The sequence below is a fragment of the Mauremys reevesii genome, linkage group 21 (assembly GCF_016161935.1).
Source record: "Mauremys reevesii isolate NIE-2019 linkage group 21, ASM1616193v1, whole genome shotgun sequence".
NCBI lineage: Eukaryota > Metazoa > Chordata > Testudines > Geoemydidae > Mauremys > Mauremys reevesii.
In genome coordinates this window covers 6,713,081-6,727,635 of record NC_052643.1, presented here as the reverse complement: position 1 = coordinate 6,727,635, position 14,555 = coordinate 6,713,081, and the positions used below count along the sequence as shown (strand labels likewise).

The 14,555-nt window shown below is 40.9% G+C and overlaps 1 protein-coding gene across 8 annotated transcripts in view; it reads left to right on the top strand.

Moving 5' to 3' along the window:
- The window catches only part of FHAD1 (forkhead associated phosphopeptide binding domain 1), a 59,591-nt gene extending 49,255 nt beyond the window's left edge, over positions 1 to 10,336 (top strand). For all 8 annotated transcript variants that reach the window (XM_039508713.1, XM_039508719.1, XM_039508715.1 and 5 more), the window contains 3 exons: positions 594 to 814; positions 2,627 to 2,792; positions 7,671 to 10,336. In XM_039508713.1, the coding sequence (XP_039364647.1) occupies positions 594 to 814; positions 2,627 to 2,792; positions 7,671 to 7,769 (486 nt within the window). In that variant the 3' untranslated portion in view covers positions 7,770 to 10,336. The remainder of the gene's footprint in view (positions 1 to 593; positions 815 to 2,626; positions 2,793 to 7,670) is intronic.
- Positions 10,337 to 14,555: the final 4,219 nt, after the last annotated feature.

Genomic DNA, 14,555 nt, shown 5'->3' with positions numbered 1-14,555 from the left:
CCGCTGCTGAGAACCACTGCCCAAGGACACAGTCAGCGGGCTGACTCATCTTCTTTCTATTTATGTCCCAATTGCTGCGTGTCATTTATCTCCCCTTTTTTAAAATGTGCTGATCATCATCAAAAGACTGTAAATAAAATCTCCCTATTTTAAACCCAACAGCGACATTTCATCCTGGTTTCTACTTCCTGGAAACAACACTGACCTCCAAAGTCTAGTTAGTTTCGAGTCCTTATGCCTCCATTGCGTGGGCATTGTGACAACCCAACAAATAGTGACTTTAGAACCATTGGATGCAGATCCAGTTCTGCACTTAACTGCTTCAGAGTCAAATTAATTTGTCTAATACGTTATGAATGAATTTACATATTTGATACATTATTGTTCTGCTTGATTCCTTAGGAACACATAAAGAGGCTAAGGAAAAAAATAGGTTAAATTTAAATGACGAGGCTAGCACACAATAGTTTATTTACTACCTTTGAATCCTTTGCACTAAAGCAGAATGAAAGCAGATGGGTTGAGCAGTGTGATATTTTTCTAATTAGGAGTCAGCACACCTAGTAAATAATTCACTCTCTCTCTTCATACAGTACCTCAACTTAATTCATGCTCTTGGAAGTCTGATGAATGTGAAGGAGCTGACAGGAGTGCAGTCTGTTAAGCATCTTTCTCAGGATGAGAGGGAAAAAGTGAGAATGCAACGACAGAAGGACCTTGAGCTGCTGTACGATAAGATCAGTAAACTCAAGAGTCGGCTAGAAAGGAAAGAAGAACTACTGAAAGAGTATGAGTCAGACATTGGACAACTCAGGTAGAGAAAACACACTTACTTACTATTTGCTAAGAGCCATGACAGTGGATCCAGCTGTCTTAGCAAAAAGAGCCAAAACTGACAAAAAATTGTGAAAAATTTAGTGAAAGGAGCATATTTACAATTCAGTTTTAATTACAGTGTCCTTTTGTGTTTCCATAAAAACATTCACTATGTTACTGCGTGGAAATAAAGCTGGTGTAAGCTAGGAAATGCCCTCTTTGAACTTCATAGCTCTCTAAGATGGTGTCTTCTAAGGCCACATCAAGCTAACCGATGAAATGAAGTAGGAATTCTATTTAAAAACTAACCATACAAGATGGCACAATGTCTATTACTGTACTAAATACCTATGTGTTGTTAGGATTGTCCATTACAAGCTAAGTATGGAAACTCTATTCCCAGTTTTCAAAAATGGATATTTTAATAGGACATCCAAATTCTGAGCCCCTATATCAGCACTTAGGCTGTCATTCATTTTAAGCATTTGAGTGCCTATTTGAAATCCAAGTTTAGTGCTGGTCACTTAACTGCCTACCATAGAAACTCAAGTATCAGTAGGGTAGTTGTTTTAGTTAGTCTAGTCAGTAGAGTAGAAAAGATCCTGTGGCACCTTATGAACTAACTTTTTTTTGCAGCAAGCAGTTCCAAGAAGGTATTCACCCACGAAAGCTCATGCTGCAAAACGTCTGTTAGTCTATAAGGTGCCACAGGATTCTTTGCTGCTACCATAGAAACTCAAATTTGAAAATAGGATCCTGCAGATAAAAATGATATCCAAAGGTTTGTAGTGGAAGCAGAGGGACATCTGCTTTTATTCTGCAGCAACATTACGCTTGTCTGTTTTTCCTGTTCGAGATTTATTATTAGTAACAGATACAATAATTATATAGTCTTTAATTATTTATATGATTCTTTGACGAATCCATGGCAAGTGATGTAGTGTTATTCTGCTTAATCATATGCATCACATGTGGTGTTTGTCTCGTACAAGAAAAATATCTAAACAATTTGGAAAATGAAGCCAAAAAGAACAGTGGAGTGTTAGATGAGATTCCCTGGAATCTCTGGTTAAAATTCCACCCCGAAATTGAAGGGAAGGTTGGGGTTATTTCCCTGCCTAGGAAGAATCCCCATCCCTGTGGATAGTAAAGTCTCCCTAACAGAACTAGCTATCCCCGGAACACATAAAAATGCTTTTTAAAGGGATTTTTTTTTTTACTTTGAAATGTACAAAATTGCCCCAAATGTGCAGGTATTTCAACATAATTCCTAAGGACAGAACTCCCAGCAGCCCCTCCTGAGTCTTCACCTAGTGTTCACAATCATGCACACCGAATGACGTGCTGTGCTATCCTCACACACCATGTACTTCGCAGAACTCAAGTGTAAACATTCTTAGCAAACACACTCAGTATGTTGTCAGTGGGATGATGCTACCTCTTTGCTTGGTTGTGGTTCTGAGAAAGCATTTTTGTTTCAGTAGAATGAGTAGATTCCCCTTCCCTAGCCATTCCTTTCAGCAGAGACATGCACCCTAAAAGAGAGGGGTTTATCATGGACTAAGGAGAAATTTTTGTGGGAAGTCCTTGTTAAAATATTTTCAGCATTTCACAGGAAAAACGGGGCCTGTTTCTCATTTACACTAAGACCTTTTTCATGCCTCTGGTAGTGTAAAGGAGCCTTAAAGTGAGTGTACATGTAATTTATCCTCTCTTTTTAGGGCCTCTTACACTGCCAGAGATGCATCAAGAGGCTGTAGCGTAGATGAGAATAAAGCCCAAAGGACTTTCTCTCTTCTGTTTTGTCCAGGGCAAATAAGGTATCTTTGCAAGCGTACCAGGCCGAGATGACTAAACTGGAAGACGAAGTCTACAGAGAAGCAGAAGAAAACGCTCTGCTAAAAGAGGCTCTAGAGAGGACACGGTTCCAGCTGAATCAGGAGAAAAGGTTGAACAGAGCTGTTAAACTGCATAAGGTAACAGTCTAGGGACAAACGCCATGGCAGTGCTTCCGTGACCCTGGTAACTAAATAGCCACTTCTCCAGCTGGGTGTTGGACAGGGGGCTGAATTTTGGTGGGTGCTGCTTGGAAACATCCTCGCTGTGGCAGGCACTGGTGCAAGATTACAGAGATAACTGCAGGGTTAACATTGAGACGTCACCCTGCCATCCAAACAGAACAAGACCCTGCAAGTTTTGACTTGGGCATGTGGAGGAGGGAGGGGAGCTAATCACAAACATGTAGTAAGCTGGAAGGGCCTCTGTGTGGCTATCTTCGCACAGGGTTCAGCAGATCCCAAGGAGCCTATCACGTTAATATGTAACCAAGAATAGAACTAGCTGAGATTTGGGAACAAAAATAGTAGCACACTTGCTATTTTTTCCTTGGTTTCTCTAATCTGTCTGTGTAGTGTCATGAGCATGGAGAGTGCTTTGTGCTAAAAAAGGGTTTTATCCAGACTGTCATATTTAGTTGATGCTTTGGGTCTTCATCAAAATGTCCCTTAGAAGGGTGAATTGCACATTGATACAAGAAAAGACCATTCATAATTGAAGGAAGTATTGAGATTAAACAATAATGGTCAGCAGTTAGCTGCTTTTTTCACTGCAGCTTGATGTTGGCTTTGGGGAATGTGAATAACTAAGTCCGCTTTGTTGGGGTTATCAAATTTGGAGTCATATTTAGTTCTGATGTGTCTCAGCTAAATTTTTGATAGGATGTCCCAGGCAAGATTTGCAATTGGATGTCATTTTACTGGTATTTTCACCCAGAGTCATTTAGAGGAACTGGAGAAGAGAAGTGAATAGTTGTCACCATGTTGTACTTGTTCACAAAAAGACAGAGCCAGGAAGGTACGAATATGTCTGAACACTTGCTCATAGTAGCAGGAGCACTGTAATCATTTTGGCTAACTTATAAGGTATGGACTTCAGTCCATCTAATAATACTTAATTTGTGTGTCATAACATCCATGAATGAAGAGATTGAACTGGCCCAGCAATATGAATGAAGAGCTGTCAGTAAGGTAATAGTAATATTAATGGTATTGATCCAAAGAACTCAAAGCAGAAACTCCATTATACAGACTGGGAAACTGAGGCATGGAGAAGTTAAGTAATTCATTCAAGATCACATAGCCAGCTGGAGGCAGAAACAGAACCCAGCTCTCCTGATTTCCAGTCCCCTGTTCCAACCAACAGAGCACATTGAAGTAAGGGAAAGCCAGTGCTGCAACTGGATGAACAGCAGGAGGGAAGCAGCAACGAACTATGGCGGGGCAGAGGCGCACACAGCAGGAGCCTGGGGAGCAGATGACAACGCACGGGAAACTGGGAGGGGCTGCCAAAGAAGTGGGGAGCCATGTATTGAATTAAAAAGGCCAAATTTGGAACATAAGTGAAATAACTATAATTCCATAGAGGCTCTCAGTGTATGCACATCCTGAACTCCTCAGGGGAACTCTGGCCTCTTCATTCCTTAGTTGCCTGTTATTATTTCTATGTGCAAGGCACTGCAAACATCAATAGGTGCAGAATTTGAAATTTCTGCAAGCTCTACCTAGAGTACCTTGAAAGATGTTGTACATTTCAAAGCTTCAGCATACACCAGTGCACGGTCATCCTCTCCCTACACTTGGATGTCTGCACTGTGCATGCCTTTTTCTGATTACATAATGAGTTAGTGAACTGTAGATTCTTGCAGTAAACCCCCCATCATACTGCATAAAGTTATGGTTCTCCTAACCACTTGGTCAGCGTAAGACAATCACCTTAATTAACCTGTGCTCTGTCTAATGCATTCCATGCCTAATTCACCCACTAATTGTAAATCTCCTTTTATAGAACCTGGGTGAAATTTTCAAAAGTGCCTTAGTCCCTCTAAAAGTCTAATGAGATTTATTTTGCTTAGGCCCTTTTAAAAACTTTACCCTCTACGTCTGTAGGGGAAGACATTCTTGAAGTCACGATTTACCTTCTCTGCAGCTGAGAGGTCTTTTTTGTAAATCACACTCCGTTTGTGGAATCTAAACGTCCCTATATCTCTATCTGAAACAAAATTGTGCAGCATCTGTTATTTGCTTATGAAAATATCTAGTCCAGAAGGGCCCAATGGTCTTTCTGTTACGGATGTGGCCACACCATTTGCTTTAAGCATCTGTAAACACAAGTTATTACATTTTTCTTTTTATCAGGTAGGAAATAATATGGTCTTGATACACCACACAGGGGGCTCACTCTAGTAAAGTGGTGCTTTAGAATTGTTCAGTATATTTGGAATTCATTTTAAAGATCCATCTCCTGGAGTCATGTGATTACCTGAGACTCTCAGCATTCATTTTTTTAAAAAGTCAATCTCTGGCCCTCGTGGTTGCAGAAAAAAGCCTGAAAACATCATCCCCAGAGGCTCAAAATCCAGAAGGCAAAAGAATAAAAAGAACTCAAAATGTATTATTTTTCAACTCTCATGATTTTTTAAACCAGTTGCCTCAATATGGGGGGCCTGACTCATGATTTTTGAATGCTTGGGCTTGGCAATCCTCTGAATTTGTCGTCGCAGACGTCATCCTCACACTTACCATCCTTTCACCGTGGAGCACTGGTTTTAGTTCTCCCAGGCGCAAGGATATACGGAGGGAATTCCAAGGTAGGGTTATGAACCAGTAATTGGTAATCTTCTTTACAGATCTACACCCACCTACCCTACACAGCTCACTTAAATCCCTAATATTCACTAGGCAGTCCACACAGATGAAACAAGATCATTTCTTTGTGACTTGTTGATCATGGCTTAGTTACCATAAAGCTCCATGTACACTTGTGGTGTTTCACAAATAATATCTGCCATTCCCCTGTGGGGGAAGGAAACGAGTACATTTTATTTGTATTAACAAGCAGAGGCTTAAAAACCCAGGATCCAGCACCAGATTCCCCAGATCAGTTAGTAAGGATTATAAAGGGTAGGTCATGCATAACAAATCTGATTAACTTCCTTGTGGAAATGACAATGAGAGCTGACAGGAGAGAGGCAGCAGACGTAATGTACTAGGAGTTCAAGAGGGTTTAAACAGTACCACCAAGGGAGAGACGTACCATGTATAAGATTAGTAATTACAGTATTAATGATGAAAAATTGGCATAGTGACACTGGTCGGATAAGGAGGGGCGATGAGTGATGCAGGGATTGTCCTAACCTCCGGTCTTAGTCACACTCCAGAGAAAAGAACTTGCAGTTGCATGTACTAATTTTCAGACCAAATGCAACCGGAAGGGAAACCAGGACCTAAAAGAACAGAGCTTACTCAGAAGAGTGAGAAGAGAGGCAAGAAACAGGGAAAGGGATTCCACTTAAAGGTCACATGCAGTATGTTCATGAAAAGGACGTGGTGATAACAGTGAAGGGAATATTTCTAAAATACTTCACCTCCCTTTGTCTCTGTACAATCACAAGTATCATCTTATAAAACAGTGCCCCAATCATAGAATATCAGTGTTGGAAGAGATCTCAGAAGGTCATCTAGACCAACCCCCTGCTCAAAGCAGGACCAATCCCCAGACAGCTTTTTACCCCAGTTCCCTAAATGGCCCCCTCAAGGATTGAACTCACAACGCTGGGTTTATCAGGCCAATGCTCAAACCACTGAGCTATCCCTTCCCATGTTTAGGCCCTTCAGACTCTGGTCTAATCTGCATTTATGCAAGTCACCAAATCATCAGACAAGTTAGCAGAATGCAGTGGGACTGGCATTCTCCTACAAACAGTTTCATCACTGCAGTAAACAGGAGTACAGCTGATTAGGAATAAAGTGCATTGGCAATGCTATGTGAGGCTGTGTGTGGAGTGTCATGTGTAAGGCACTGAAGGCAGTTGTCCCTCTCTGTTTGGCACTGGTGATGCCTTGGAGCACTGTGTCCAATTCTGTGTCACACACAAGGAAAGACGTGGACAAATTGGAGCGAGTCCAGAGGAGAGCAACAAAAATGATAAAAGATGTAGAAAACCCACCCTTTGAGGAAGGATTAAAAAAGCAGGCATGTTTAAACTTGAGAAAAGAAGACTGAGGGGGGGGACCTGATAACAGTCTTAAGTATGTTAAGGGCTGTTGTGAAACAGATGGTGATCAATTGTTCTCTGTATCTACTGAAGGTAGGACAAGAAGTAGTGGGCTTAATCGGCAGCCAGGGGGGTTACGTTAGATATTATAGGGAAAATTAAATTAAGCTCTGGAATAGGCTTCTAAGAGAGGTTGTGGAGTCCCCATCATTGGAGGTTTTTAAGAAGAAGTTGGACAGACACCTGTCAAGGACGGTCTAGGTTTACTTGGTCCTGCCACAGCACAGGGGGCTGGACTTGATGACTTCTTGAGGTCCCTTCCAGCCCCACATTTCTATGATTCTGTGGTTTAACCCAGCTCTATCAGTAGCTCATTGTTAGGAGGATTAAACTGAATCATTAAAAATGGGTCCTTAAAGTTTGGTTCTGAGATTCAGATTTAGGTATCGTAAGTGACCTGACTTTTCTTAAGTCCTGGATATGCAGCAGCTTCCATACAATGAACGAGGCCTCATCCTCTCATCCTGGCCTTCCATCTTGTGTGCTGCACTAACTAGGTGTAGGCATCATAGACAACACTTGCACCATTGCACCTCCGTCCATGTGGTGTTACTGCTACTGCATGTTGGCAATCTACACTAGCAAGTTTACCTTTTGGTTTAAATCTGCATTTAGTGCATAATATTGATGTGATGAACACATGAGCATGAGAAAGATAGGAAAGTTCAGGGTTACATTGCAATCTACAAGCTTTAAGTTGTCCCGTATAAGAACAATTTTTTAATCTCTCTCTGTCTTGCAGCCTGGACCCAAAACAAAATCATTCCCTGAAAAGCTGAAGACGACAGACCATGTGATAGAAGCGTTTAAGAAGAGAGCACATAGTAATGCCACCTCATAGGCATTTCTCTTGCAAAATCCTGTGGTAGGAATTTGCCAAGTAATGTAATACTATTTGGGTTAGACCTGTTATTAATTGTATTGTTTTGATGAGAATCCATTTAGCCCTTGTGTAAATACATGAGATGCTGCAGTATATCTTGAATTACATAGGACTTGTTTTTCCTTAAGTATGTTGCTTATGTACCATATTATATTTTTGATTATTAGAAGCATAAGAAAAATGGTCATTTTAATACAAACTGATATATAAATTCAGAAGTGTATATTTTATCTTTATACGTATCCTTTTTTAAAATAGTCTCAAACGCCTAAGATCTGCTTTGGTTAAATTTTGTTATGTTGGTGTAGTTCGCTTGAGCCCTGACGCAATCCTGAATCCAAGTAGATCCATAATAAAGTTCCAGCATGAGGTATGAAAATGGACCACCAGGTTCTAGCAACTAAATTCCAGCATTGCATAAATATGACTGAACAGAACCATTCTGAGTCCATTGTGTAATTACAACCAATTGAAAGAACGCTGTTCATTTACTAGTATCTTACTTAAATAATACACCTGCATGAGCAATCTGGGAGCCACATTTGATAAGCAGCCTTAGGGACCAACCCAAATTCCCATACTCCAGTGAATACAGAACAGCAAGGGCTCACCTGTCTATTACTCTGAATAGATGTATTATTTATAACTATAGCATTCCTGAAAACTAAAGGCTATTTTCCTTTGCAAAATGAGAGCAAAATGGTAGTAGCTACCCCGCAAAACAATCCTTGATATCTGAGAAAGCTAATCTTGCTAAGTAGTGAGGCAGATGTTAGCCCATTTGCTGCTGGGTCAGTGCAGTAAGCTAGTGGTTCTGGTACACGTTGTCCCCACAGTCATTCTCCCTTTGTTGTATTCTGAACAGTTTGCACAGCTCCTTTCAACAATGGGTAATTTGGATTCTAGACTGTATAGATAAAATCTTATTATATTGCAAATTGTCTACATTTTGGCACTAACAAACTGGCTCATTAGTGCTAAAATGTCCAGTGTGTGGACATGCTTTAGTCAGAGTCTCACTGCTAACGTTATGTATGGTACAATAGCCCGTAACCAGTAGCTCTTTTCTGGTGCAGATTTGGTTTAGTGCCTAACACACTGGGTAAAGTCTGTCTCTGTTTAGGACTTGGCCTATTTTTCTTACCAGATGTGCAATGTGCTTCCATCTGTACAATGTCCTGAGTTTATTTTGGGACAATACATGACCTCACGTGCCTGTTTTATTTTAACATTTTGCTCTGACCCCGTCCATCTGTTCTGTCTGAACCTTTGCAGCAGTTCTTCCTTGAGGGTTTTTTGTGGCATCATTATTTTTCAATCCTCTTTTATTGCCCTTCCCCCTGCCCTATAACATTAGCTAATTTCTATAGCTGTAGTACCCTTGAATAATCTAGTTTTGCATGTGGCTATCACTTCAGTATTGTCCCAAGGATTTGAAAAGTCTCCTCTGTCTTGCTTGTGATAAATTTAATCTTCTGGTCAGCGGCTAGTAAGGTAATCATTACCAAACTAGCATATGCTCCATTATTTCCTACGTTTTTTTTCTTTCATAGTTTTATCCATTGCTCTTCTCAGTGCATCAGCTATAGATGTAACTTTGCTACAAGTGGAAGACTTTCAGGTCATCTCAGAAGCTTGATCATAATTCTTTTAATCTGCAGAGGGCAGTCACTCAGTGACTTCATAAAGAATAATTGCTGGTTAATGGTCAGTTTCAGACCCTTAATAGTCGAATTAAACAGTTCTCTAGCAAATACAATGTTTAGCAGCTTTTTTATCTATATGTCCAATTTCCATATGTTGGTCAATATTGTAGCTAAACAACAGCTCATCACTGATAATCAGACCTTTGCTCAAGGTTTTCAAATGTTTCAAGATATTTTGCAACACCGGGAAACTGTTACGGTTATATCATTCCTGCAGAGTTCTGATGACACCAAAAATCAATAGCTTTGCCCTTGGTGCTCAGCATGTGATACCAAAAGTCTAGTAACGTCCAACAATCTGAGAAGTTGAGGAAACTAGTACAAGCCATGTACTTGGTGTGTTACTGCTCTTCCCAAATTGTTAAAAACATATAAATGAAGTCAATTTGGCCTGATTTTCAGAGGTTCTGAGCAACCGCAGCTTTCTGTAGAAGTTAGTGGGAACACACATGTGCTCAGCACCTTTGAAAATCAGGGAAATTATTTTTAAAAAGCTTATTTTTAATAGGATACCTATTCTCAAGATTCAGTGCACAGAGCCAATGTGCTACAATAACCTTTTCCAGCAACCTCATGCATGGAAATATCTACATCTTTGCGATGCACACTTGCATTGAGTCATTATTTTACCTCTGTATCTGGCACTGGTCCAACTGCTGCTGGAATACTGTGTTCAGTTTTGGTGCCCATAATTCAAGAAGGAAATAGATAAATTAAGGAGGATACAGAAAAGAGCCATGAGAATGAACAAAGGGTTAGAAAACATGCCTTACGGTGAGAAGCAAAGAGCTTAATCTATGTCCTGGTCTACACTGGATGGGGGGGATCGATCTAAGTTACACAACTTCAGCCACGTGAATAATGTAGCTGAAGTTGACGTACTTAGATCGACTTACCATGGTATCTTCACCGCAGTGAGTTGACTGCTGCCGCTCCCCTGTCAACTCTGCCTGCACCTCTGGCGGCGGTGGAGTACAGGAGTCGACGGGAGAGCACTCGGAGGTCGATTTATCGCGTCTAGATTAGACGCAATAAATTGATCCCCGTTGGATTGATTGCTGCCCGCAGATCTGGCGGGTAGTGAAGACATACCCTATGTAGCTTAACAAAGAAAAAGTTAAGGTGTGACTTGATTACAGTCTGTAGGTATCTACATGGGAACAAATATTTAATAACGGGATCTTCACCTCTAGTAGAGCAAGGTATAACACAATCCAATGATTTGAAGTTGAAGCTAGACAAATTCAGACTGGAAGTACGGTGTACATTTTTGACAGTGAGGATAATTAACTATTAGAACAATTTATCAAGGGTCACGGTGCATTCTCCATCACTGACAATATTTAAATCAAGGCTGGATGTCTTTCTAAAAGATCTGCTCTAGGAATTATTATGGGGAAGTTCTCTGGAGTGTGTTATACAGGAGGTCAGACTAGATGACAACAATGGTCCCTCTGGGTTTGGAATCTATGGAACAAGTTCTCCTTTATAGCTTAGACATATTTGTTTGCTCTGCTTATTTCTTCACCACTGGTGTGTACTTCATAGAACAGCTTCTGAAAAGTTGCTCCACTAATTCCATTATAAATGTTCTTTAGTAATTGCATCTCTAGTACTGTGAACTGGTACTTTAATTAAATATCATTTTCACGCCCTATAGCCTGATGGGGTTTTTGTCTTTGTTTTTTTCTTACTGCCAGGCCATTGAAAAGGACACAAAACAACCACGCTTTTAACTGCTGCTCTCAGTTCTCTCCCACTCATTCAGTCAGGCCTCGTGTTGAAACCAGGAGGTTTTGACAAGAGACTGGCATTCAAAAATATCTGTTTCAAGTCAGCCAGCTACCATCCTAAGGCTTGATATTCTCAAAATAGCTGGTGACAAGCATAAATCACCTTTATCAAAACTATTTCTATTGCCAGAAAACTTAAGACCTGAACCAAAGAGGAATAATTTAAAGGAAACAAAAGAAGAAGCTTTATCTTGTTGAACACGCAAAGCAATCATTAAGGGTTACGTATTCAGCTGCTCTGTAGCCCTGCCTGGTTTTGCAGGCACTGAGCTCTAGCTACCTGATTGCAGCTGCTCAAATAGTCTGCTTTGCATCAGCAATTAAATTGTGGGTGCATCTTGTAGATGTCAGACCAATTCTACAATTTCTCAAGGTCATTTTGAATTCTAATCCTGTCCTCCAAAGTGCTAGTCTCCCCTTCCACCTCGGTGTCATCTGCAAATTTTATAACATACTTAGATAAGGGAGTGGACAGTATCAGAGGGGTAGCCGTGTTAGTCTGGATCTGTAAAAAGCGACAGAGTCCTGTGGCACCTTATAGACTAACAGAAGTATTGGAGCATGAGCTTTCGTGGGTGAATACCCACTGCATCAGACACACTATTCACCCACGAAAGCTCATGCTCCAATACATGTTGGTCTATAAGGTGCCGCAGGACTCTTTGTCCATTGTCTAAGTCATTCATGAAAATGTTGACTAGTGCCAGACCCCTGCAGGACCATATTTGATGCTTTCCCCCGAGTGTGACAGCGAACCATTGAGAACGGCTCTTTGAGTACGGTCTTTCAACCAGTGTTGTACCCACCTCATAGTAAGTTCCTGTAGATCACATTTCCCTAGTTTGCTTACAAGACTATAATGTGGGCTGTATCAAAAGCCTTACTACAATTAAGAAATATCACATCTACAGCTTCACCCCCCCGTCTACTAGACCAGGAACGTTATCAAAGAAGGAAATTAGGTTGGTTTGGCATGATTTGTTCTTGACAAATCCATGCTGGCTATTCGGTATAACCCTATTCTTGAGGTGCGTCCAAATGGATTGTTTAATAATTTGTTCCAGTATCTTTCCAGGTGTCAAAGCTAGGCTGACTAGTCTACAATTTGCCGCGTCCCCTTTATTCCCCTTTTTAAAGATGGGACCTTTGTTTGCCCTTCTCCAGTCCTCTGGGACCTCACCCATCTTCCGTGAGGTCTCAAAGGTAATCGCTAATGGTTCCGAGATTGCTTCAGATAGTTCCTAAAGTACCCTACAATGAATTTCATCAGGCTCTGCTGAATTGAATATATCTGACTTATCTAAATATTCTTTAACTCATTCTTTCTCTTTTTTTGACTTGCATTCCTTCCCCCTTTTGTTAATATTAAGCATCTGGTCATAATTAACCTTTTTAGTGGAGACTGAAGCAAAATAAGCATTAAACAACTCAGCCTTCCTAATGTCATCCACTATTAGCTCTCCTTCCCCGCTAAGTAGAGGACCTACACTTTGTCTTTCTCTTGTTACTAAAGTATGTAAATAACCTCTTATTGCCTTCTCTCTCCCTTGCTAGATGTAATTCATGTTGTGCCTTAGTCTTTCTAATTTTGTCCCTAGATGCTTGCATTCTTCTTCTAGCAATTTGTCCAAGTTTGCACTTTTTGTAGGGTTCTTGTTTGATTTGCAGGTCATTACAGAGTTCCTGATGGAGCTATATTGGCCTCTTACTGTTTTTCTTATCTTTCCTTCACATGGGGATAGTTTGCTGTTTTGTGTTTAATATTAATTTAATATAAGGATATAAATATATCCTTAAATACAGTGTTTTTACCAGCAGTTTTCTAACTTGTCAGTTAATGCTGGCATTCACTTAGCTCACATCTAGTGGTGCTTCTGTGCATATAAATATACGCACATATTTATTTCTTGACAATAATAAAGAAAGGCTCTTTTGGGGGAGGCAGTGGAGGCTTGGCTGCTTTTTCATATGTGAGCCAGCTCTTCCTGGGTAACCCTGCTATGCCGGTGCCAAGTTGGGCCCATCACAATCACTTTCATGGCAACAGACCAGTGTCACAAACACAGGATTATGACTTGGCGGCAGGGGATTCCAGCAGAAGGAGAAGCTTGGCGGGAGAGAAGAAAGTTCAGCTCATCACCCTAGGGGAGGGAGAGCCCCAATTAGTGCTTGTATTTTTTTAAATAAAATATCTATCTCTTCATCTAATTCATTTCAGTGACAGTGAAATGGATTTCCCCAATAGAGGTTTCCTTTAATGGTGTTGATTAATGAACATTTAATATGCAAAGTGAATTGATTTGGGATCTGAATACTAAAATGCAGCAATAATAATGCTTAGCTCTTACAAAAGCTACTGTCTTGTACAATTCCTTCTAAGGTCTACCTACCAAGCATGCTCCTCTTTTTGTAGCATTCTGTGATGTTACCTGGTCTGTAATTGTTGTAAGATGTTCAGCTATCATAGCAATGCTTGGTATTAAAAAACCCCAACCTATTAATCTCTTTCAAATGCTGGCAGATACTAGTTTGACATCTCTACACACACCAGCTAATCCATTGTCCCTCCCTGCCTACAGCAGCCTCATAATCTCCCAGGGCAGATGTATCATTATTACACACAATATGGTCATAAAACACCACAAGGGCGTAATTAGCTTGCAAATGTGTGGTGTCTTCCATTCAAGGATCTCAAAACACAAATTAAGGGGGAGAGAGAGAGACTCTCTCTCTCTGTCTCTGTTTAACAAGCAAAGGCCAGGCACAGAGACGTTAAGGGCCAGGGCCCAGATTCACAAAGGTAATCAATGGAAGTTAGGAGCCTAAACAACCTTTAAAAATCTGGCCTTAAGTGACTTGCCCAAGATCCCACAGGAAGTTTGTAGCAGAGATAAAAATATAACTGGGTGTCCAGGCTCTTGGTACTAGCTAATCACTTGACCCATGGTTCCCAAACAGCAGCCATCCATCAGACCCACACCAGCACCAATGGGAGGGAAGGGGTGTGTTGGCCAGAATCTCCTAAAGCGGTGGGCCACTTTATGAGACCGTTTAAGAACTCCTGGACTAGCGCGTGGGAGTGTAGAAGACTAGCACACCAAGGACTGCTTCCCCCAGGAAATGATTCAGCTGGGGGTGCAGGGCATAGGAGGGGCTGAGAGAATTGCGCTGGTGGCTAACGTTTGCTCCAGAAGGAAACTCCCTCTCTTTAAAAGCTGGTGCCTGGACTAGGGGAGTGTCAGGAA